At 38.6% G+C, this 26,972-nt stretch overlaps 1 protein-coding gene across 3 annotated transcripts in view; it reads left to right on the plus strand.

Moving 5' to 3' along the window:
• Positions 1-26,972, plus strand: part of LOC144637645 (HEAT repeat-containing protein 1-like) — a 207,652-nt gene that overhangs the window by 39,237 nt on the left and 141,443 nt on the right. Inside the window, exons 38-45 of one of the 3 annotated variants that reach the window (XR_013567745.1) lie at positions 68-205; positions 699-803; positions 992-1,062; positions 1,550-1,647; positions 3,054-3,217; positions 3,701-3,859; positions 4,324-4,432; positions 4,541-5,394. Coding sequence is in view for 2 of the 3 variants with exons in the window: in XM_078496704.1 (XP_078352830.1) it covers positions 68-205; positions 699-803; positions 992-1,062; positions 1,550-1,647; positions 3,054-3,217; positions 3,701-3,859; positions 4,324-4,432; positions 4,541-4,629 (933 nt within the window). In the remaining variant the exon portion in view is untranslated. Of the gene's footprint in view, positions 1-67; positions 206-698; positions 804-991; positions 1,063-1,549; positions 1,648-3,053; positions 3,218-3,700; positions 3,860-4,323; positions 4,433-4,540; positions 5,995-26,972 lie in introns of those variants that run through there. The other 2 variants (XM_078496704.1, XM_078496703.1) reach the window with 2 other exon arrangements.

A 26,972-nucleotide genomic window follows, 5' to 3' on the forward strand; every position in this document is an offset into this window, starting at 1 on the left:
AAACGTGTATGAACCCTGGATCTGCTCAGCTTTTGTTAAACTAAACCCCTGTTGTTTTGTGTTCCAGGAGTGTGTGGCTACATTGATGAGCTTGCTTGCAGAATGTGTGAACGCCATGAAAAAAGAAGATATTAAGACCTACCATTCAAGCTTGTTTAACCTGTTCTTGGAAGCATTGGATTTTAGAGCCCATCACGACCAGGAAGTAAGTTATGTCCTCAAAAAGAGTTCACCACTATTACAACAAAGTGTCATAAATTTTTGCAAATCAAAGCACAATATTTATTGCATCAAAGCAAACAACTTTAGTGTTAACGAAAACGTTTGGTGCAGACGTCAGCCATCTTGTCCCGATGTCAAAGACTAAATCCATTGACGCGTTAATAAAGATTTTACTTACTTTACCTACTTGTGTTTTGAATTGTCTATGCTGCGCCATTTTGTTTTTTATGACGTCACATTGTTCAACAAAACAACAATATTTATTGTTTGGTAGCTGTTGATTTCATAGTATCAAAAGTGGAGTCGTACATGAAATTCTTACTTCTAAATGGTTCAGTCTGTTAGTCTGCCTGCCAGCTTGCCGGTCGGTCTGTCTGTCTGTGTGTCTGTCCGTCTGTCTGTGTGTCTGTCTGTCTGTCTGTCTGTCTTCATTGTTATGTATTCCGTACCTTTTATTAACTTTGTCTGTTTTTCAGGAAGATGATGATCTTGTAAACAAAACAGAAGGCAGTGTGATCGAAGCCTTCCTGTGTCTTGTGGTCAAGCTGTCAGAAGCTTCCTTTAGACCAGTATTTCTACGGGTGAGGTTAGCTTTTGCTGGTTTGAAGAAGTATTTTTTTGAAAACTAAAAGATAACTGCCTGCTTTATTTTAAGAAACTAAACTGTCAGTCCTATCAGATGTCACCTCCTCTGTTAAAAATATGATATAGAAAAATGAAATCGAAGACCATTTTCACCGCTTTTAAACCAACTTTTTCATTGTTACAGTTGATAGATTGGGCGACCAGAGCTTCATCCAGTAAAGAACGGCTGCTTGTCTTCTATCGTCTCTGTGACAGGTTAGAAAATACTTCAGTTTCTTTGAAGTTTTATTTGCTATGATCTACTTGTAAAAAAGAGCTTCTGAAAAATTCTACTGCGGAAGACTTTCTTTTAACTTGTCACGCATTCTTTTCTCCTTTTTGTCGCGCGATCCCCCCCCCCCCCCCCGTTTGCCACGCGTATTCTCTCCTGTTCGTCACGCATTCTTTTCTCCTCTCCTCGTCACTAAATATTTTCATTCATGCTCGTCATGCACTCTTTCGTTCTTCTGTCTGTCACGCATTCTTTTCTCCTCTCCTCGTCACAAAATATTTTCATTCATGCTCGTCATGCAGTCTTCTGTTTGTCACGCATTGTTTCTTCCTTTCCCCGTCACAAAATATTTTTCCCATGCTCGTCATGCACTCTTTTCTCATCATGTTTGAAATGTTTTTTTTGAAGGATGAAAAGCATGAGCATGCCTTTCTCAGAGTTGACATTCAGTTTTTTCTCGTCTTTATTTAGCGTGGCTGAGAAGCTGAAAGGTTTGTTTGTGTTATTCGCTGGTTATCTTGTGAAGAACTGTGCTTCTTTGTTAGATGCCACTAACGTCTCCAAAACAGGTAAGGTCCCACTTAAATCTGATGCTAAATCATTTTGTTTTAAAGTGTCTTGTATACTCATTTTGGTTGCTCCATGTGGCTGCTTGTCCTACATTATCACACAGAAAATTGTAAGCACCCTTGAGTTTTTCTTAAGGCCTTCATATTTGCCCCCTATCCTCGCAGAATACTTCTTAATTACGAACGAAAATAACAAGTATGTGTCTTCATAGTTAGTAACTATGTAGTACTATAAACTATGTTGTCTCGCAGAAGTTAGGGTGGGTTGTATCTTTTGAGGCAGGGGTAGATAGAGACTTTAAGCTTTGCTGACAATCTTGTTTGATCTTTGCAGTTGCTTCTGTTAAAGTGTATATGACATAATTTTTTTTTATTTGCCTGATCAAATCTACGTGGTATGCTGATGCAAACATCGAAAAAAGAAATTCGAAATCTCGTTTTTTTCACTGCGTTTTCGACCTAAAACACGCAATATTTTCACTTCCGGTTGGGTCCAAAACCGCGCACAGTGGGGAGCTGGGTCTATTCTGCTTTTGACGTTATGGCCGGTCTAGATCCAGCTCCCCACTGGGCGCCGTGACGTCAAACAAGTGATACACTCAAGAACCAAACAAACTGAACAGAGAATTTCAAAGGAAGATTGCGGCTTGGTTGCCGGAAAACCGAAAAAAAAGATAAAGTCTTGGGAAGTTTATAAATGATCTGAAGTCTAGTGTAATAATAGTTTTTTTTTAGAAAAGCCGATGGAAACAGCGTGTGAAAAAAAACGCTATCATATATCATATCAGCAAATATACAGGTAAGTAAAATGAAAAGGCGGTTTTTAATCTTGACGTATTAGGCTCAAAACGAATTTAGAAGTAGCGCACGTGTTGTTGTGATTTTAGCGATTTTAAATCTATGCCGTCGCAGCTTTAAAATTCCAGGTTCGGTTTGTTTGGTTATTGAGTGTATCACTGAGCGCATTCTTGTTTGACGTCACGGCGCACAGTGGGGAGCTGGGTCTAGATCGGCCATGACGTCAAAAGCAGAATAGACCCAGCTCCCCAACGTGCGCGGTTTTGGACCCAACCGGAAGTGAAATTTCACGATTTTAGAGCGCGTAAACGCGGTGAAAAAAAGATATTTCGAATTGCTTTTTTCGATGTTCCCATCAGCATTTCACGTACATTCGATCAGGCAAACAAAAAAAACTGTGTCATATACACTTTAAGTAACATTTTCAATGTTTGCTGTGGGCAAAAAGTCCAAAAAAGTGTACACAATTGCATCATAAACACCGCGTAAAAATTGATCCCCCAGGCCTCTCTTACGTATCTTAACTGAAACACCTTGAGAAAAATTAGGTTTTGATCACTCTGAAGAATTAAAGGTTTTTTTAAAGTTTGAACGTCTTGCCTCCTTAGATGAAAGCATTTTTCCAGATGCGTCGAAAGAGCGAGGGATACAGAAAACGTGTTCACTGCTGAACTATGTCTTGGATTGTCTGCACAAATGCTTCATGTATGACACACACGGATTCCTGGATAATGATCGCTTTCAGTGCTTGATGCAGCCTCTTGTAGATCAGGTATGGTAACCAGTCCATGCGTGACGGCATTGCGTGACACTATATTTACTTATAGGGGCGACAGTGGTATTCCTTTAAGTTTTTCAGACTGTCACGTAATGGGTAACCATGGAATTTTATCGCTACTTTCAGGGGGGAGGGGGGCTGCTACTTCCGGATCTTAATGGTAATTGGTTGCTACAAGCGAGCAAACTCAAAATCTGCAAACGTGAACACAAAAAACATTTGTTGAATTGGGACTAGCTCAGGGAATTCTGAAATTCAAAAAATTCAAATGTTATGAAGCGATTTGAATTTATATTCGCCTGCATTAGACACCTCATTAAGATGGAGAGTTGGTGTTGGTTCTGACGGTGTCCATTTTTGAGGAGAACTGCAGAAATCAATTATCCTAAAATTTTAGAGTTCATATATTTAGTTTTAATTTATAGCAACTAACCTTTAACTGTGCTCTTGCTTATCAAATCGTTTCTTGGTGATCAGATTGAGAACTCGCTAGGAGGAGAAGAGACATTCAAAGAGCGCCTTTCTAACCACTTGGCCCCATGCCTTGCGCAGTTTGCTGTAGCTTCTGGGAGTGATGCTCAATGGAAGCCTCTGAACTATCAAGTGCTGCTGAAAACACGTCATGGCTCAGCAATGGTAAGTCTTACGTCTGCTAGATTGGCATTTGAAGAAGGTTATTCCATGTTTAGTTCCCTGATTGTGTGGGCAGTAGATAACCCATTTCTTGCCCCAATCTGACCTCGTAGCTCAGTCGGTTGAACTTCGTGAGTTCGAGTCTGACCGAGATCAAACTTATTTTCTTCGATCCGAATTCATGGCTGAATTTTAGCCCTTGAGATTACAACAGAGTTAATTATCTAATTTCCCATATATGTAAACAACAAAACAAACAAGCAGTAGTAAGAAATAGCAACCGTTGGTTAGCAAGATACCGTGAAATCTCAAGTTTGGTGCACTCGTTGTACGAACTTTAGGGGGGACATTCTCAATTGTTGGCAGTTAGGTGTTTAGGGTTTTTTTTTTTTTTTTTCTTAATCTATTTCTTTTCTGTCTGTCATTATCCCAAACGGTTATTTACTAGTGTCTCTTTGTTGTTCAAGGTTCGCCTAGCGGCGCTAAAGGTGTTAGAGGGCTTCCACGCTCGACTTGGGGAAGATTTCATGGTGCTTCTACCAGAGACAATCCCTTTCTTAGCAGAGCTTATGGAGGGTAAGTAACGAGGGTATTGCGTGACACGCGTGACACGCTCGAGTTTATGTTACTTGCAGCAAAGGCACAACAAACATTTATTAAAAGGTTTTTGTTTGTTTGTTTCAGATGAATGCTTTGAGGTTGAACAGCAGTGCCAGCACGTTATCTCGGAGATTGAACAAGTCTTAGGAGAGCCACTTCAGAAATACTTTTGATAATAATTGCGTCCCGTTGCTGTCCGTCTCTCTAGGGATACAAAGTTTTGCTCTTATACAGTCCGGAAAAGAAGTGTTGTGTTCGACAAATCGTCGTTGAAGTTCCCGAAGATTTTCCGATTTTAATTATCCAATCGGAACGTTGCCCGAGCACTCACGAATTCTTCGAAAACTGTCACGTCATCATGATAATAGGTCATGTCACTGAAATGAAACGAAAAGTGCGGAGGGAGCAAGCAAAAAGCGCCCGAGTTACAATTGACCCCAACAGAATCAGAACAAAATTTAAAAACATGCAAAATATTTGTCGTAATTTGTCAATAACGTAGACTTATATTTTCTCTCTAATTTTACAGTAGCTTATAATATTATTACTACCACTAGCTAATGTATTCGAGAAATACAATTAAATACACTAAAATACGTTACAAAATTACATTACACACATTGAAGAAACGAGAATCTACAAACAAATAGCGAAAAAATCTATATATAAGCAAAATAAGTCAATGCACCTGTCACTTGAAATCCATGCACCCCCACCCCAACTCAGCACACACACCCACCCAGTCACCCACCAAACTCCGCGCCCCAGGTAGCATAAAGTATTGAGCTAAAGAATGTCTTCGCAGCTTACCGTAATTGCGCGATTTAAGAAAATTTCGCGATACATTTTGAAATCAAATGCCCTCAGTTTTGGCAATTTTATTGCGCAGATCAAAGATTTCAAACACATAACAAGCGTACTGGTACCTTTGTGTGTCAGTAAAATGGATGTACTATCAATTGCGCAGGCTAATTTCTCAAGTTGCTGGTTTATTAGCTTACTCCTGGTATCTTTTAACGTCTTAATCGTTAACAATCTGCTTCAATCGGCTGTTTTTGTTGAGACTGCCAGAGTATCTGTCCTATAATCCAATAAATGCCTTTTTTGGCATTGTCCTTTAAAATCCTATAATCTGCAAAATGTCCTATAAAATCCTATATTTTAAGCATTAGCACTTAAAGCTGAAGAAAGAAATCATTTGACGAAATATTAGTTCTTGTTTAAGCCTTTAAAACAGACGAAAATGAACCCTTTTGGTATCTGGGAAATAAATAGAAATTATCCTTTAGACAGGGTTGTTTCCAGGGTCTTCTCTTGTCCCCCTTTTGTGAAACTGCAAAGGGCGACAGACCGTACAATCTCTACCGGCGGAAACCTTGCATAAATCTTTTATAATTTCCTTTCTTATCAGAAATTAATGGTGGTTCTTCAAATATGTGGCGAAGTAGAGGTTGATTTTGTATATGGTGCCATTTTTAACTCGGAAAATGTTTTTCATAAAGCCATTAACACATTTATAGTTATTTAGTGGGGGATTTTTTTTTTGTTAGTTCCTGGAAAACAATTTGTTTGCAAGGGAACAATTTGCCGCTTTGGGTAATCGAATATGTCACTACAAGGATTTTTTTTATTGCAACACACACACAACGATTCTCACAAAGCGAAATGTTCACTACCAAATACTAAAAGCTTACGCTACTAGTAGTACAATACCTACGCTACCGACAACACGAAAGTTCCTTACAATACAATACTTACATTGCTTGCAGTTACTTACAATGTAATACTTATAACAGCGCAATACTATTTTAAGTGCTACATGAGCCACTGAAAATGACGATTTTGGGCCCCTGTGTTAAAATACCACAACGTAAATGAAAGCCTATATTCACTCCAGATTTAGTAAAACCTGCCAGTTTGAGACTTGTTCTTTAGTTTGTGGATTCATCCTAATTTTCACTCCAGGTCCAAACGAAGCTAATAAGAAAGAGCTAAATGAGCCACTGAAATGACGTTTTTGGACCCTTGCGTTCATTCCAACGCGTGAATTCATCCTAATTTTTACTGCAGGTCCAAAAAAATCAAACAAAAAAAATGCTACATGAGCCACTGAAAATGACGATTTTGGGCCCCTGTGTTAAAATACCACCACGTCGATTAAAGGAGAAGTTCACTCCAGAATTGCCATTAATTTTTTTTACGCCAATAAAAAGTTTATGCAAAGATATGTTATTCACCAAAATTTCAGCTTCTAACGAGCGCTTAAACCCTACGAAATCATTTTCTGAAGTAGCCCAAAACTCGACAACTGAACGCCGCCATCTTGGAGCTGTTAATGTATGCGTGACGTCAAAGAGCTCAGCCTGAAGTTGAGCGGGAAAAATTTTAATTACTTCAAACTACCTGTTTCTTTGTAGTGACTTTTGTTTGTCAAAATGCTTGTTTGTGCAGCTCCATTTTGCTTAAACAGAGCTCCAGAAATACAAAAAGAGGTATTTCCGTATTCACCATCTTTCAATATTTAAAGAACAATTGCTCAAAAGCGGACACAAATATTTGTGTGTTCTGGCGTTAAATCGGGGTCCGATCGAGTTCATTATCGAAGTGCAATTTTCTGCAACTTTTTCAGGTTGATCTATTATTACCTATCCTTCGAGACCCTCGATTTTTCTCGTCGTCTCGTTCGACAATCTGTCTCTTGGTCTCCGGGGATGATCATGTTACCAATGTTGCAGTATTGCATGTACGTGCATGTTGCAGTCAAGATTTGTGACAAACAGAACATAAACAACCAATAAGTCCATAAACGGCAATGTCGCCAATGTCCTTCGCGGTAATAAACGTCCTCCTCCACTGTTCGCGTCAGTCATGACGACATGAACGCGAACATTGCTGTTTCGTTTTGTTTACAGCATCCATCCTATTTATTTTACACCGGACGTTTCCTTGAACATTATTAAAAATTACCAAAGTAGCAGACCGTACCAGTTTGTCGTAGCAGTGCTACTGAAAATCATATATTTACTTGTTTGCTTGACCACAAATAATCGCCGGGACCTCGATCAAACGCCCCAGGGTTTATTTAAAAGTTAGCAGTTTTGACCCGGCGTTTATACGAAGCCGCCGTTTAATCGGGGACCCGCGTTTAATCGAGAAAATACGACGAAGTCAACAACAACAACAGAGAGTTTCTCTGGTTGATTAAAAATCCTCCCTGAAATAAAGTAAAAAAGTGAAATAGCATAATCGTAACATTGGTTGGTATTGCGTCTGCCCTTTTTTTTGTGGGTATTCTCACTCAGGAGACTGTATCTGTGATCTTCTTCGAAGCAGTCTTCCGTATAGTTTTCGGAACACACAAATATTTATGTCCGCTTTGCCAGGAATTTTTCGTTTTTGCCCATTCTTATAATCCATTCGTGAGAATTTTTTCTTTTAGATATTGAAAGACGGTGAAAGGTTTTTGGTATCTCTTGGAGCTCTGTTTGAGAAACATGGAGCTGCACAAACAGGCATTTTGACAAACAAAACAAAACAAGGAGTTTTAAGTATTCAAACTTCAGGCTGAGCTCTTTGACGTCACGCATACATTACTAGCTCCAAGATGGCGGCGTTTAGTTGTCGAATTTTGGGCTACTTTAGAGAAAGATTTCGTAGGGTTTTAGCGCTCGTTGGAAGCTGAAATTTTGGTGAATAACATATTTTTGTATAAACTTTTTATTGGCGTAAAGAAAATAAATGGCCATTCTGGAGTGAACTTCTCCTTTAAGGCTTATTTTCACCCCAAATCCAGCAAACCGGCCAGTTTGTGACTTGAATTGTACAGTTTGGGTGCTTTTGGAAAAATGCAACCACGAAGATTCATCCTAATTTTCACTTTAAGAAAAAGTGCTTTATGACCCACTGAAAATGACAATTTTGCCCCTAGATTAAAACTTTTTTCACACCAAAACGAGCAAAACCGACAGGTGTATCACCGCTAAATGTAATAAACAACGCTAAATGTAATACCAACCGCAAATGTAATAAAAATTAACTCTAAATGTAATACTAACCGCAAATGTAATAAAAATCAACCCTAAATGTAGTAACTTACCCCACCGTAAATGTAATACAATTTAACGCTAACTGTAATAAGCTGACCAACCGAAAATGTAATACAATTTAACCTCAAATGTATAAATAACATAGTGTTAAAAGCTCCCTTACAGTTACTGGGCATCACTTGATTCTCGGTTTTTTTTTGTGAACATTGCCAAGGTTCTGTGTAGTTCCGGTCAAAGCTTAACTGGGAACTTCTTAAGATTTCCGAAGAAAATAGCCCTTCTGATGTCAAGCATTTGCAAACATCATTTCCGACATTCTTTGCAGCGGATCGCGCCATTACATAGCCCACTTTCGAAAATAGTGGAAGCCTGGGCGGGAAAAGGCGTGCGCTCAGTTGTGGGATCGTTTTGGGGCGCACAAAATAAAATAGTTGAAAATAAATGCGCGAGCTCCCCCTAACGATCCCATAATTGGTCCCCAGGTTTACACTCTTTTTGAAAGTGGGCTATTATTAGAAGTCCTTCTGGATGTATTCAAAAGATTTTGGTGAGAGGGTAGTATGACAAAACAGATAAAAATATACAGATGGTACAGATTATATAAAGACAACTTTAATAGCAACGATACTCATTCATATATAATCATATATTCGTATTAAATAAACGTTTTAGAAAAACGCATTCTCGCCATTTAGTGCGATTACTCAACTTGTTTGTCAGTAGAAAACAGTAAGAAACCTGCTTTCGTGCGTTTAAAATAGTGTACCCCGTTTTAGGAAACGTCTCTAAAATGGATACCCCGCTCTAACTCAGGAGCTCCAAAATCACGATCCCGTTGGGCGGCAAATACCCGTATAAGTATTGTATGGGACTAACCCCCCGGGGGTAATCTGCGCCTAACGGTTTAGTTAGTAAAGGGGTTTGACCGTGATTGTGTGATCCGATAATCTATTGAAGTGATATCATATCACTGATGATATTGATGCAATTTACGCCTTTGCCACGCTTAGTAACGTGTAAGCTTAACTTGTATTACATTTACGGTTGGTCAGCTTATTACAGTTAGCGTTAAATTGTATTACATTTACGGTGGGGTAAGTTATTACATTTAGGGTTGATTTTTATTACATTTGCGGTTAGTATTACATTTAGAGTTAATTTTTATTACATTTGCGGTTGGTATTACAGTTAGCGTTGTTATTACATTTAGCGGTGATACCGACCAGGTAATTTTAGGATAATGCAAACATGTGGATTCATCCTTATTTATATCCCAAGTAGAAAAGAATCGAATATACAAGATAGTGCTACATGAGACACTGAAAGTGACGATTTTGGGCCCCTGTGTTAAAGTACCACCACGTAGATTAAGGCTTATTTTTACACCAGATCCAACAAAACCGGCCAGTTTGAGATTTTTTAGTTTTTTTTTGGAAAACCGCCATCACGTAGATTTATCCTAATTTTCACTCTAGGTGCAAAAGAACAAAATAACAAATTGAGATGTGTTACACGAACCACTGAAAATGACAATTTTGGGCCCCTTGAGTTGAAAAACCACCACAAAGATTAAAAAAAATTTCATACCAGAACCAGCAAAACCGGCCAGTTTGAGACTTGAAATGTACAGTTTGGGTCTCTTTGGAATAATGGCAACACGTGGATTCATCCTTACTTTTACTCCAGGTAGAAAAGAATCAAATATCAAAGTGCCACACGATCCACTTAAAATGACGATTTTGGGCCCCGGTGTTAAAAATGACGATTTATGGCCCTTGCGTTAAAACACCACCACGTAGATTAAAGCTTATACTTTCACTCTATATCCAGCAAAAACCGGCCACTTTGTGAATGGAAATGTACAGTTTGGGTCTTTTTGGACTAATGCAGACACGTAAATTCATCTTTATTTTCCCTATAAGTCCAAAAGAATCGACTAAGAAAATGTTGCATTAGCCACTGAAAAAGACGATTTTTGGCCTTTGTGTTAAAATACCACCACGGCCACGAAGATTAAATCTTATTTTCATTCCAGATCCAGGAAAACCGTTCATTTTGAGACTTAAAATGTACAGTTTGGGTATTTTGGGGATACTGCCAACACGTAGATTATCCTAATTTTCACTCCAGGTCCAAAAAATTCCAACACAAATTGCTACATGAGCCACTGAAATGACCATGTTTGACCCTTGTGTTAAAATACCACCACTTAGAATAAAGCTTATTTTCACTCTAGATCCAGAAAAACCGGCCAGTTTGTGACTAGAAATGTACAGTTTGGGTCTTTTTGGAACAGTGCCAACACGTTGATTCATCCTTATTTTCACTCCAGGTACAAAAGAATCGAATAGGAAAGTCTTACATGAGGCACTGAGTATGACGATTTGGGGCCCTTGTGTTAAAATAACACAACGTAGATTAGAGATTACCTTTACTCCAGATCTAGCAAAACCGGCCAGTTTGAGACTTGGAATTACAGTTTGGGTCTTTTTGGAAATCTGCCATCACGTTGATTCATCCTAATTTTCACTCCAGTTCCAAACAATCGAATAAGAAAGTACTATATGAGGCACTGAAAATGACGATGTTAGGACCCTTGTGTTAAGGTCGCGGGGGACACCTTAGGCTCATCATTATGCATTTATTTAAAGCGTATGCACGAAGTACAACGACTGACATCGACAACTTTACGAGATATTTATGACTGGATAAAAATATGGACGCGTGCGCGTGATTTGTAAAAAAATCCTGTTCCTTTGATATTTTAACCAATTTAAACAACACTTAGCGATATACGTTCATATAGATTGTAGGAAGTCTTTGAGCTTATTTTCATTTAAATTTGAATATTTCTGCAACTCAGAGTAATCACAAAAATATTCGGCATAAACAATCGTGTCCTATTAAAAAACGCATTGTTCTCGCCGTAAAAGCGTGGAATATCATTACCATAATTACATCTCTCCTTGGCAAAATGATCGTATTTAGGTCGGGACACCTTCGGAAATCTCAAAGTTTTGACTTTTCCGACAATTTTGTGGCAGAGAATACAGCACGGATACAGAACTTCATGACTTGCCACTGCAGATAGGTAAACTATGAATACTGTAGTGTGTCATAACAGAAGCGGAATTTTAAAAGAGCGCTTTTAGAAAGAGGTAGAAGACATTAAATTCAAATTTGCGCACTTAAACCGCCGTAATTTGCTGGCAAACTTTAAATTTAAAAATCCGCTTCTGTTATGACACTCTAGAGGTATTGACTGATTAGTTTTTGACAAGATCCCAGTGTGCTGTCTTCTACTCGTTCCGCAAACTCTGCCACAAAATCATGTTTTTCCCAATTTGGCACTCACGAGGCTATAACATCGACGTTAAATGCAATCTACCAGATAAAAGACGACATTCACAATCTTTCATCAATTCTTTATGTCTCTGTAAAATTTGAGCTTAATCGCACCCATAACAGCTGAGAAATAAGCGTTTTAAAAGATGCAGGTCAAGCAAAATTTCCCTTCATGAATTTATTCATGCTGTAGGTATCCCCCGCGACCTTAAAATACCACCACGTAGATTAAAGCTTAGTTTCACTCCAGATCCCGCAAAACCAACAATTTGTGATTGGAAATGTACAGTTTAGGTCTTTTTGGAACGATGCCAACACGTAGATTAATCCTTATTTTTACTCCAGGTACAAAAGAATCGAATAAAAAAGTGTTACATGAGGCACTGAGAATGACGATTATGGGCCCTTGTGTTAAATAACACCACGTGATTAGCTTATTTTCACTTTTTTCACTCCAGGTTGAAAGAATCGAATACGAAAGAGCTATATGAGGCTCTGAAAATGACGATTTTGGGGCCCTTGTGTTAAAATACCACTAGGTAGATTAAGGCATATTTTCACTCCAGATCCAGCAAAACCGGCCAGTCTGTGACTGGCAATGTACAGTTTGGATCTTTTTGGAACAATGCTAACACGTAGATTCATCCTTAGTTTTACTCCAGGTACAAAAGAATCGAATACAAAACTGTGACATGAGGCACTGAGAATGACGATTTTGGGCCCTTGATTTAAAATACCACCACTTAGATTAAAGCTTATTTTCACTCCAGATCCAGCAAAACCAACAATTTGTGATTGGAAATGTACAGTTTAGGTCTTTTTGGAACAATGCTAACACGTAGATTCATCCTTAGTTTTACTCCAGGTACAAAAGAATCGATAACAAAACTGTGACATGAGGCACTGAGAATGACGATTTTGGGCCCTTGATTTAAAATACCACCACTTAGATTAAAGCTTTTTCTCACTCCAGATCTAGCAAAAGCGGCCAGTTTGAGACTTGGAATGTACAGTTTGGGTCTTTTTGGAACAATGCCAACACGTAGATTCATCCTAATTTTCACTCCAGGTTAAAAGAATCGAAAAACAAAGTGTTACATGAGGTACTGAAAATGAAGATTTTAGGGCCCTTGTGTTAAAATACCACTAGGTATTTTAACAACAAAAGCGACCAATTTGAGACTTGAAATGTACAGTTTGGGTCTTAATTGAAAACCACCATCACGTGGATTAATCCTAATTTTCACTCCAGGTTGAAAGAATCGAATACGAAAGAGCTATATGAGGCACTGAAAATGACGATGTTGAGCCCTTGTGTTAAAGACCACCCGGTAGATTAAAGCTTACTTCCACTCCAGATCCAGCAAAACCGACCAGTTTGTTAATGGAAATCTACAGTTAAGGCGTTTTTGGAACAATGCCAACACGTAAACGTATCTTTATTTTTACTCCAGGTCAAAAAGAATCCAAAAAGAAGTGTGACAAAAAGCACTGAGAATGGCGATTTTTGGCCATTGTGTTAAATTACAACCACGTAGATTAAAACTTATTTTCACTCCAGATCCAGCAAAACTGACCAGTTTGAGACTTTTAATGTACAGTTTGGGTCTTTTTGGAAATCCGGCATCACGTAGACTCGTCCTAATTTAAAAGTATCACATAACGAAACGAAAATGTCTTACTCGGGTGGTCAGTTCCTTATGAAACTCACCTTTATCTTAGGGCAGCATATTGACGTTGTTCTAGATTTTTCTGTCTTACTTGGGTGGTGTGTTCCTTATGTAACTGACTTTATCTCAGGGCAGCGTGTTGCCTTCATGCAAGATGTTTCTGTCTCACTTGTGTGGTGAGTTCCTAAGGGAACTAATGTTTATAAAATAAATGACTTCGAGACAAACGTATCTGTCTTAAAACGATTTTGGGCCCTTGTGATAAAATACCACCACGAAGATTAAAGCTTATTTTCACTCCAGAACCAGCAAACCTGACCTGTTTGTGACTGAAAATGTACAGTTTGAGTCGTTCTGGAACAATGACATCACGTGGATTCATCCTTATTTTCATTCCAGGTCCAAAATAATCGAATAAGAAAGTGCTACATGAGTCACTGAAAATGACGATTTTTGGCCCTTGTGTTGAAATACCACCCCGTTGGTAAACTCTTATTTTAACTCCAGATCCAGCAAAACTGGCCAGTTTGTGACTGAAAATGTACCGTTTGGGTCTTTTTAGCAATCCGCCATCACGTGGATTCATCGTTATTTTCATTCCAGGTCCAAAAGAATCGAATAAGAAAGTGCTACATGAGTCACTGAAAATGACGATTTTTGGCCCTTGTGTTAAAATACCACCCCGTAGGTTAACTCTTATTTTAACTCCAGATCCAGCAAAACTGGCCAGTTTGTGACTGAAAATGTACCGGTTGGGTCTTTTTAGAAATCCGCCATCACGTGGATTCGTCGTTATTTTCATTTCAGGTCCAAAAGAATCGAATAAGAAAGTGCTACATGAGTCACTGAAAATGACGATTTTTGGCCCTTGTGTTAATATACCACCCCGTAGGTTAACTCTTATTTTTAATCCAGATTCAGCTAAACTGCCCAGTTTAAGACTTAAAATCTACAGTTTGGGCCTCTTTAGAAATCCGCCAGCACGTGGATTCATCCTTATTTTCATTCCAGATCCAAAAAAATCGAATATGAAAGTGCTACATGAGTCACTGAAAAGGACGATATTTGGCCCTTGTGTTAAAATATCACCCTGTTGGTTAACTCTTATTTTTAATCCAGGTACAGCAAAACTGTCCAGTTTGAGACTTGAAATCTACAGTTTGGGTCTCTTTAGAAATCCGCCATCACGTGGACTCATCCTTGTTTAAAAGTATCACATAAGGAAATGAAAATGTCTTTTTCGGGTGGTGAGTTCCTAATGTAACTCACGTTATCTTAGGCCATCATATTGAAGTTGTTCTAGATTTTTCTTTATTACTTGGGTGGTGTGTTCCTTATGTAACTGACTTTATCTCAGGGCAGCGTGTTGCCTTCATGCAAGATGTTTCTGTCTCACTTGTGTGGTGAGTTCCTAAGGGAACTAATGTTTATAAAATAAATGACTTCGAGACAAACGTATCTGTCTTAAAACGATTTTGGGCCCTTGTGATAAAATACCACCACGAAGATTAAAGCTTATTTTCACTCCAGAACCAGCAAACCCGACCTGTTTGTGACTGAAAATGTACAGTTGGGGTCTTTCTGGAACAATGACATGACGTGGATTCATCCTTATTTTCATTCCAGGTCCAAAAGAATCGAATTAGAAAGTGCTACATGAGTCACTGAAAATGACGATTTTTGGCCCTTGTGTTGAAATACCACCCCGTGGGTAAACTCTTATTTTAACTCCAGATCCAGCAAAACTGGCCGGTTTCTGACTGAAAATGTACCGTTTGGGGCTTTTTAGCAATCCGCCATCACGTGGATTCATCGTTATTTTCATTCCAGGTCCAAAAGAATCGAATAAGAAAGTGCTACATGAGTCCCTGAAAATGACGATTTTTGGCCCTTGTGTTAAAATACCACCCCGTAGGTTAGCTCTTATTTTTAATCCAGATTCAGCAAAACTGACCAGTTTGAGACTTGAAATCTACAGTTTGGGTCTCTTTAGAAATCCGCCATCACGTGGACTCATCCTTGTTTAAAAGTATCACATAAGGAAATGAAAATGTCTTTTTCGGGTGGTGAGTTCCTAATGTAACTCACGTTATCTTAGGCCATCATATTGAAGTTGTTCTAGATTTTTCTTTATTACTTGGGTGGTGTGTTCCTTATGTAACTGACTTTATCTCAGGGCAGCATGTTGCCTTAATGCAAGATGTTTCTGTCTCACTTGTGTGGTGAGTTCCTAAGGGAACTAATGTTTATAAAATAAATGACTTCGAGACAAATGTATCTGTCTTAAAACCCATTGAAGTTTATAGAGAGAATAAAAAGAAAAGATTGAAATTTCCGAAAGAAAGGACTGATTATTATACGGACAAATGGGTGAAGTATTATGACGATTTTGGGCCCTTGTGATAAAATACCACCACGAAGATTAAAGCTTATTTTCACTCCAGAACCAGCAAACCCGACCTGTTTGTGACTGAAAATGTACAGTTTGGGTCTTTTTGGAACAATCCGACATTACGTGGATTCATCCTTATTTTCATTCGAGGTCCAAAAGAATCGAATAAGAAAGTGCTACATGAGTCACTGAAAATGACGATTTTTGGCCCTTGTGTTGAAATACCACCCCGTGGGTAAACTCTAATTTTAACTCCAGATCCAGCAAAACTGGCCGGTTTCTGACTGAAAATGTACCGTTTGGGTCTTTTTAGCAATCCGCCATCACGTGGATTCATCGTTATTTTCATTCCAGGTCCAAAAGAATCGAATAAGAAAGTGCTACATGAGTCACTGAAAATGACGATTTTTGGCCCTTGTGTTAAAATACCACCCCGTAGGTTAACTCTTATTTTTAATCCAGATTCAGCAAAACTGCCCAGTTTGAGACTTGAAATCTACAGTTTGGGTCTCTTTAGAAATCCGCCATCACGTGGACTCATCCTTGTTTAAAAGTATCACATAAGGAAATGAAAATGTCTTTTTCGGGTGGTGAGTTCCTAATGTAACTCACGTTATCTTAGGCCAGCATATTGACGTTGTTCTAGATTTTTCTTTATTACTTGGGTGGTGTGTTCCTTATGTAACTGACTTTATCTCAGGGCAGCGTGTTGCCTTCATGCAAGATGTTTCTGTCTCACTTGTGTGGTGAGTTCCTAAGGGAACTAATGTTTATAAAATAAATGACTTCGAGACAAATGTATCTGTCTTAAAACGATTTTGGGCCCTTGTGATAAAATACCACCACGAAGATTAAAGCTTATTTTCACTCCAGAACCAGCAAACCCGACCTGTTTGTGACTGAAAATGTACAGTTGGGGTCTTTTTGGAACAATGACATCACGTGGATTCATCCTTATTTTCATTCCAGGTCCAAAAGAATCGAATAAGAAAGTGCTACATGAGTCACTGAAAATGACGATTTTTGGCCCTTGTGTTAAAATACCACCCCGTAGGTTAACTCTTATTTTTAATCCAGATTCAGCAAAACTGCCCAGTTTGAGACTTGAAATCTACAGTTTGGGTCTCTTTAGAAATCCGCCATCACGTGGACTCATCCTTGTTTAAAAGTATCACATAAGGAAATGAAAATGTCTTTTTCGGGTGGTGAGTTCCTAATGTAACTCACGTTATCTTAGGCCATCATATTGAAGTTGTTCTAGATTTTTCTTTATTACTTGGGTGGTGTGTTCCTTATGTAACTGACTTTATCTCAGGGCAGCATGTTGCCTTCATGCAAGATGTTTCTGTCTCACTTGTGTGGTGAGTTCCTAAGGGAACTAATGTTTATAAAATAAATGACTTCGAGACAAATGTATCTGTCTTATAACGATTTTGGGCCCTTGTGATAAAACACCACCACGAAGATTAAAGCTTATTTTCACTCCAGAACCAGCAAACCCGGCCTGTTTGTGACTGAAAATGTACAGTTTGGGTCTTTTTGGAACAATGACATCACGTGGATTCATCCTTATTTTCATTCCAGGTCCAAAATAATCGAATAAGAAAGTGCTACATGAGTCACTGAAAATGACGATTTTTGGACCTTGTGTTGAAATACTACCCCGTAGGTAGACTCTTATTTTAACTCCAGATCCAGCAAAACTGGCCGGTTTGTGACTGAAAATGTACCGTTTGGGTCTTTTTTAGCAATCCGCCATCACGTGGATTCATCGTTTTTTTCATTCCAGGTCCAAAAGAATCGAATAAGAAAGTGCTACATGAGTCACTGAAAATGACGATTTTTGGCCCTTGTGTTAAAATACCACCCCGTAGGTTAGCTGTTATTTTTAATCCAGATTCAGCAAAACTGACCAGTTTGAGACTTGAAATCTACAGTTTGGGTCTCTTTAGAAATCCGCCATCACGTGGACTCATCCTTGTTTAAAAGTATCACATAAGAAAATGAAAATGTTTTTTTCGGGTGGTGAGTTCCTAATGTAACTCACGTTATCTTAGGCCATCATATTGAAGTTGTTCTAGATTTTTCTTTATTACTTGGGTGGTGTGTTCCTTAAGTAACTGACTTTATCTCAGGGCAGCATGTTGCCTTCATGCAAGATGTTTCTGTCTCACTTGTGTGGTGAGTTCCTAAGGGAACTAATGTTTATAAAATAAATGAATTCGAGACAAATGTATCTGTCTTAAAACGATTTTGGGCCCTTGTGATAAAATACCACCACGAAGATTAAAGCTTATTTTCACTCCAGAACCAGCAAACCCGACCTGTTTGTGACTGAAAATGTACCGTTTGGGTCTTTTTAGCAATCCGCCATCACGTGGATTCATCGTTATTTTCATTCCAGGTCCAAAAGAATCGAATAAGAAAGTGCTACATGAGTCACTGAAAATGACGATTTTTGGCCCTTGTGTTGAAATACCACCCCGTGGGTAAACTCTTATTTTAACTCCAGATCCAGCAAAACTGGCCGGTTTCTGACTGAAAATGTACCGTTTGGGTCTTTTTAGCAATCCGCCATCACGTGGATTCATCGTTATTTTCATTCCAGGTCCAAAAGAATCGAATAAGAAAGTGCTACATGAGTCACTGAAAATGACGATTTTTGGCCCTTGTGTTAAAATACCACCCCGTAGGTAGACTCTTATTTTAACTCCAGATCCAGCAAAACTGGCCGGTTTATGACTGAAAATGTACCGTTTGGGTCTTTTTAGCAATCCGCCATCACGTGGATTCATCGTTATTTTCATTCCAGGTCCAAAAGAATCGAATAAGAAAGTGCTACATGAGTCACTGAAAATGACGATTTTTGGCCCTTGTGTTGAAATACTACCCCGTAGGTAAACTCTTATTTTAACTCCAGATCCAGCAAAACTGGCCGGTTTTTGACTGAAAATGTACCGTTTGGGTCTTTTTAGCAATCCGCCATCACGTGGATTCATCGTTATTTTCATTCCAGGTCCAAAAGAATCGAATAAGAAAGTGCTACATGAGTCACTGAAAATGACGATTTTTGGCCCTTGTGTTAAAATACCACCCCGTAGGTTAACTCTTATTTTAACTCCAGATCCAGCAAAACTGGCCAGTTTGTGACTTAAAATCTACAGTTTGGGTCTCTTTAGAAATCCGTCATCACGTGGACTCATCCTTGTTTAAAAGTATCACATAAGGAAATGAAAATGTTTTTTTCGGGTGGTGAGTTCCTAATGTAACTCACGTTATCTTAGGCCAGCATATTGACGTTGTTCTAGATTTTTCTTTATTACTTGGGTGGTGTGTTCCTTATGTAACTGACTTTATCTCAGGGCAGCATGTTGCCTTCATGCAATATGTTTCTGTCTCACTTGTGTGGTGAGTTCCTAAGGGAACTAATGTTTATAAAATAAATGACTTCGAGACAAATGTATCTATCTTATAACGATTTTGGGCCCTTGTGATAAACCTTTTTTTTTTTTTTTTAGACTCTTATTTTAACTCCAGATCCAGCAAAACTGGCCGGTTTATGACTGAAAATGTACCGTTTGGGTCTTTTTAGAAATCCGCCATCACGTGGACTCATCCTTGTTTAAAGGTATCACATAAGAAAATGAAAATGTTTTTTTCGGGTGGTGAGTTCCTAATGTAACTCACGTTATCTTAGGCCAGCATATTGACGTTGTTCTAGATTTTTCTTTATTACTTGGGAGGTGTGTTCCTTAAGTAACTGACTTTATCTCAGGGCAGCATGTTGCCTTCATGCAAGATGTTTCTGTCTCACTTGTGTGGTGAGTTCCTAAGGGAACTAATGTTTATAAAATAAATGACTTCGAGACAAATGTATCTGTCTTAAAACGATTTTGGGCCCTTGTGATAAAATACCACCGCGAAGATTAAAGCTTATTTTCACTCCAGAACAAGCAAACACGGCCTGTTTGTGACTGAAAATGTACCGTTTGGGTTTTTTTAGCAATCCGCCATCACGTGGATTCATCGTTATTTTCATTCCAGGTCCAAAAGAATCGAATAAGAAAGTGCTACATGAGTCACTGAAAATGACGATTTTTGGCCCTTGTGTTGAAATACCACCCCGTGGGTAAACTCTTATTTTAACTCCAGATCCAGCAAAACTGGCCGGTTTCTGACTGAAAATGTACCGTTTGGGTCTTTTTAGCAATCCGCCATCACGTGGATTCATCGTTATTTTCATTCCAGGTCCAAAAGAATCGAATAAGAAAGTGCTACATGAGTCACTGAAAATGACGATTTTTGGCCCTTGTGTTAAAATACCACCCCGTAGGTTAACTCTTATTTTTAATCCAGATTCAGCAAAACTGCCCAGTTTGAGACTTGAAATCTACAGTTTGGGTCTCTTTAGAAATCCGCCATCACGTGGACTCATCCTTGTTTATAAGTATCACATAAGGAAATGAAAATGTCTTTTTCGGGTGGTGAGTTCCTAATGTAACTCACGTTATCTTAGGCCAGCACATTGACGTTGTTCTAGATTTTTCTTTATTACTTGGGTGGTGTGTTCCTTATGTAACTGACTTTATCTCAGGGCAGCATGTTGCCTTCATGCAAGATGTTTCTGTCTCACTTGTGTGGTGAGTTCCTAAGGGAACTAATGTTTATAAAATAAATGACTTCGAGACAAATGTATCTGTCTTAAAACGATTTTGGGCCCTTGTGATAAAATACCACCACGAAGATTAAAGCTTATTTTCACTCCAGAACCAGCAAACCCGACCTGTTTGTGACTGAAAATGTACAGTTTGGGTCTTTCTGGAACAATGACATCACGTGGATTCATCCTTATTTTCATTCCAGGTCCAAAAGAATCGAATAAGAAAGTGCTACATGAGTCACTGAAAATGACGATTTTTGGCCCTTGTGTTGAAATACCACCCCGTAGGTAAACTCTTATTTTAACTCCAGATCCAGCAAAACTGGCCGGTTTCTGACTGAAAATGTACCGTTTGGGTCTTTTTAGCAATCCGCCATCACGTGGATTCATCGTTATTTTCATTCCAGGTCCAAAAGAATCGAATAAGAAAGTGCTACATGAGTCACTGAAAATGACGATTTTTGGCCCTTGTGTTAAAATACCACCCCGTAGGTTAACTCTTATTTTTAATCCAGATTCAGCAAAACTGACCAGTTTGAGACTTGAAATCTACAGTTTGGGTCTCTTTAGAAATCCGCCATCACGTGGACTCATCCTTGTTTAAAAGTATCACATAAGGAAATGAAAATGTTTTTTTCGGGTGGTGAGTTCCTATTTTAACTCACTTTTTTAGGCCATCATATTGAAGTCGTTCTAGATTTTTCTTTATTACTTGGGTGGTGTGTTCCTTATGTAACTGACTTTATCTCAGGGCAGCATGTTGCCTTCATGCAAGATGTTTCTGTCTCACTTGTCTGGTGAGTTCCTAAGGGAACTAATGTTTATAAAATAAAAGAACTCGAGACAAATGTATCTGTCTTATGACGATTTTGGGCCCTTGTGATAAAACACCACCACGAAGATTAAAGCTTATTTTCACTCCAGAACCAGCAAACCCGGCCTGTTTGTGACTGAAAATGTACAGTTTGGGTCTTTTTGGAACAATGACATCACGTGGATTCATCGTTATTTTCATTCCAGGTCCAAAATAATCGAATAAGAAAGTGCTACATGAGTCACTGAAAATGACGATTTTTGGCCCTTGTGTTGAAATACCACCCCGTAGGTAAACTCTTATTTTAACTCCAGATCCAGCAAAACTGGCCGGTTTGTGACTGAAAATGTACCGTTTGGGTCTTTTTAGCAATCCGCCATCACGTGGATTCATCGTTATTTTCATTCCAGGTCCAAAAGAATCGAATAAGAAAGTGCTACATGAGTCACTGAAAATGACGATTTTTGGCCCTTATGTTAATATACCACCCCGTAGGTTAACTCTTATTTTTACTCCAGATCCAGCAAAACTGGCCGGTTTGAGACTTAAAATGTACCGTTTGGGTCTTTTTAGAAATCCGCCATCACGTGGATTCATCGTTATTTTCATTCCAGGTCCAAAAGAATCGAATAAGAAAGTGCTACATGAGTCACTGAAAATGACGATTTTTGGCCCTTGTGTTAAAATACCACCCCGTAGGTTAACTCTTATTTTAAATCCAGATTCAGCAAAACTGACCAGTTTGAGACTTGAAATCTACAGTTTGGGTCTCTTTAGAAATCCGCCATCACGTGGACTCATCCTTGTTTAAAAGTATCACATAAGGAAATGAAAATGTCTTTTTCGGGTGGTGAGTTCCTAATGTAACTCACGTTATCTTAGGCCAGCATATTGAAGTTGTTCTAGATTTTTCTTTATTACTTGGGTGGTGTGTTCCTTATGTAACTGACTTTATCTCAGGGCAGCATGTTGCCTTCATGCAAGATGTTTCTGTCTCACTTGTGTGGTGAGTTCCTAAGGGAACTAATGTTTATAAAATAAATGACTTCGAGACAAATGTATCTGTCTTAAAACGATTTTGGGCCCTTGTGATAAAATACCACCACGAGGATTAAAGCTTATTTTCACTCCAGAACCAGAAAACCCGACCTGTTTGTGACTGAAACTGTACAGTTGGGGTCTTTCCGGAACAATGACATCACGTGGATCCATCGTTCTTTTTATTCCAGGTCCAAAATAATCGAATAAGAAAGTGCTACATGAGTCACTGAAAATGACGATTTTTGGCCCTTGTGTTGAAATACCACCACGTAGGTAAACTCTTATTTTAACTCCAGATCCAGTAAAATTGGCCGGTTTGTGACTGAAAATGTACCGTTTGGGTCTTTTTAGCAATCCGCCATCACGTGGATTCATCGTTATTTTCATTCCAGGTCCAAAAGAATCGAATAAGAAAGTGCTACATTAGTCACTGAAAATGACGATTTTTGGCCCTTATGTTAATATACCACCCCGTAGGTTAACTCTTATTTTTAATCCAGATTCAGCTAAACTGCCCAGTTTGAGACTTAAAATCTACAGTTTGGGTCTCTTTAGAAATCCGCCATCACCTGGATTCATCGTTATTTTCATTCCAGATCCAAACGAATCGAATAAGAAAGTGCTACATGAGTCACTGAAAATGACGATGTTTGGCCCTTGTGTTAAAATACCACCCCGTAGGTTAACTCTTATTTTAAATCCAGATTCAGCAAAACTGACCAGTTTGAGACTTGAAATCTACAGTTTGGGTCTCTTTAGAAATCCGCCATCACGTGGACTCATCCTTGTTTAAAAGTATCACATAAGGAAATGAAAATGTCTTTTTCGGGTGGTGAGTTCCTAATGTAACTCACGTTATCTTAGGCCATCATATTGAAGTTGTTCTAGATTTTTCTTTATTACTTGGGTGGTGTGTTCCTTATGTAACTGACTTTATCTCAGGGCAGCATGTTGCCTTCATGCAAGATGTTTCTGTCTCACTTGTGTGGTGAGTTCCTAAGGGAACTAATGTTTATAAAATAAATGAGAGAAAATGTATTTTTATTTCCAGGGTTTGCCTTATGCAAGATGTTTCTGTCTCACTTGTGTGGTGAGTTCCTAAGGGAACTAATGTTTATAAAATAAATGACTTCGAGACAAATGTATCTGTCTTATGACGATTTTGGGCCCTTGTGATAAAATACCACCACGAGGATTAAAGCTTATTTTCACTCCAGAACCAGAAAACCCGACCTGTTTGTGACTGAAAATGTACAGTTGGGGTCTTTCCGGAACAATGACATCACGTGGATTCATCGTTCTTTTCATTCCAGGTCCAAAATAATCGAATAAGAAAGTGCTACATGAGTCACTGAAAATGACGATTTTTGGCCCTTATGTTAATATACCACCCCGTAGGTTAACTCTTATTTTTAATCCAGATTCAGCAAAACTGCCCAGTTTGAGACTTAAAATCTACAGTTTGGGTCTCTTTAGAAATCCGCCATCACGTGGATTCATCGTTATTTTCATTCCAGATCCAAAAGAATCGAATAAGAAAGTGCTACATTTGTCACTGAAAATGACGATGTTTGGCCCTTGTGTTAAAATACCACCCCGTTGGTTAACTATTATTTTTAATGCAGATACAGCAAAGCTGCCCAGATTGAGACTTAAATCTACAGTTTTGGTCTCTTTAGTTTGTTTTTTTTTTTTTTTTTTTTTTTTTTTTTTTTTTTTTTTTTTTTTTTTGTAACTGACTTTATCTCAGGGCAGCATGTTGCCTTCATGCAAGATGTTTCTGTCTCACTTGTGTGGTGAGTTCCTAAGGGAACTAATGTTTATAAAATAAATGACTTCGAGACAAATGTATCTGTCTTAAAACGATTTTGGGCCCTTGTGATAAAATACCACCACGAAGATTAAAGCTTATTTTCACTCCAGAACCAGCAAACCCGACCTGTTTGTGACTGAAAATGTACAGTTTGGGTCTTTTTGGAACAATGACATCACGTGGATTCATCCTTATTTTCATTCCAGGTCCAAAATAATCGAATAAGAAAGTGCTACATGAGTCACTGAAAATGACGATTTTTGGCCCTTATGTTAAAATACCACCCCGTAGGTAAACTCTTATTTTAACTCCAGATCCAGCAAAACTGGCCAGTTTGTGACTGAAAATGTACCGTTTGGGTCTCTTTAGAAATCCGCCATCAAGTGGACTCATCCTTGTTTAAAAGTATCACATAAGGAAATGAAAATGTTTTTTTCGGGTGGTGAGTTCCTAATGTAACTCACGTTATCTTAGGCCAGCACATTGACGTTGTTCTAGATTTTTCTTTATTACTTGGGTGGTGTGTTCCTTATGTAACTGACTTTATCTCAGGGCAGCATGTTGCCTTCATGCAAGATGTTTCCGTCTTACTTGTGTGTTGAGTTCCTTAGGGAACTAATGTTTATAAAATTATTGACCTCGTGACAAATGATTCTGTCTTATGACGATTTTGGGCCCTTGTGATAAAATACCACCACGAAGATTAAAGCTTATTTTCACTCCAGAACAAGCAAACCCGACCTGTTTGTGACTGAAAATGTACAGTTTGGGTCTTTTTGGAATAATGACATCACGTGGATTCATCCTTATTTTCATTCCAGGTCCAAAATAATCGAATAAGAAAGTGCTACATGAGTCACTGAAAATGACGATTTTTGGCCCTTGTGTTGAAATACCACCCCGTAGGTAAACTCTTATTTTAACTCCAGATCCAGCAAAACTGGCCGGTTTGTGACTGAAAATGTACCGTTTGGGTCTTTTTCGCAATCCGCCATCACGTGGATTCATCGTTTTTTTCATTCCAGGTCCAAAAGAATCGAATAAGAAAGTGCTACATGAGTCACTGAAAATGACGATTTTTGGCCCTTATGTTAATATACCACCCCGTAGGTTAACTCTTATTTTTAATCCAGATTCAGCTAAACTGCCCAGTTTGAGACTTAAAATCTACAGTTTGGGTCTCTTTAGAAATCCGCCATCACGTGGATTCATCGTTATTTTCATTCTAGATCCAAACGAATCGAATAAGAAAGTGCTACATTTGGGGTCACTGAAAATGACGATGTTTGGCCCTTGTATTAAAATATCACCCCGTTGGTTAACTTTTATTTTTAATGAGGTACAGAAAGCTGCCCAGATTGAGACTTAAGTAACTGACTTTATCTCAGGGCAGCATGTTGCCTTCATGCAAGATGTTTCTGTCTCACTTGTGTGGTGAGTTCCTAAGGGAACTAATGTTTATAAAATAAATGACTTCGAGACAAATGTATCTGTCTTATAACGATTTTGGGCCCTTGTGATAAAATACCACCACGAAGATTAAAGCTTATTTTCACTCCAGAACCAGCAAACCCGACCTGTTTGTGACTGAAAATGTACAGTTTGGGTCTTTCTGGAACAATGACATCACGTGGATTCATCCTTATTTTCATTCCAGGTCCAAAATAATCGAATAAGAAAGTGCTACACGAGTCACTGAAAATGACGATTTTTGGCCCTTGTGTTGAAATACCACCCCGTAGGTAAACTCTTATTTTAACTCCAGATCCAGCAAAACTCGCCGGTTTGTGACTGAAAATGTACCGTTTGGGTCTTTTTAGCAATCCGCCATCACGTGGATTCATCGTTTTTTTCATTCCAGGTCCAAAAGAATCGAATAAGAAAGTTCTACATTAGTCACTGAAAATGACGATTTTTGGCCCTTATGTTAATATACCACCCCGTAGGTTAACTCTTATTTTTAATCCAGATTCAGCAAAACTGCCCAGTTTGAGACTTAAAATCTACAGTTTGGGTCTCTTTAGAAATCCGCCATCACGTGGATTCATCGTTATTTTCATTCTAGATCCAAACGAATCGAATAAGAAAGTGCTACATTTGGGGTCACTGAAAATGACGTATGTTTGGCCCTTGTGTTAAAATATCACCCCGTTGGTTAACTCTTATTTTTAATGCAGGTACAGCAAAGCTGCCCAGATTGAGACTTAAGTAACTGACTTTATCTCAGGGCAGCATGTTGCCTTCATGCAAGATGTTTCTGTCTCACTTGTCTGGTGAGTTCCTAAGGGAACTAATGTTTATAAAATAAAAGAACTCGAGACAAATGTATCTGTCTTATGACGATTTTGGGCCCTTGTGATAAAACACCACCACGAAGATTAAAGCTTATTTTCACTCCAGAACCAGCAAACCCGGCCTGTTTGTGACTGAAAATGTACAGTTGGGGTCTTTCTGGAACAATGACATCACGTGGATTCATCCTTCTTTTCATTCCAGGTCCAAAATAATCGAATAAGAAAGTGCTACATGAGTCACTGAAAATGACGTTTTTTGGCCCTTGTGTTGAAATACCACCACGTAGGTAAACTCTTATTTTAACTCCAGATCCAGCAAAACTGGCCGGTTTGTGACTGAAAATGTACCGTTTGGGTCTTTTTAGCAATCCGCCATCACGTGGATTCATCGTTATTTTCATTCCAGGTCCAAAAGAATCGAATAAGAAAGTGCTACATTAG

This window comes from Oculina patagonica, chromosome 14 (assembly GCF_052425735.1).
Source record: "Oculina patagonica isolate OP01 chromosome 14, crgOcupat, whole genome shotgun sequence".
Lineage (NCBI taxonomy): Eukaryota > Metazoa > Cnidaria > Anthozoa > Scleractinia > Oculinidae > Oculina > Oculina patagonica.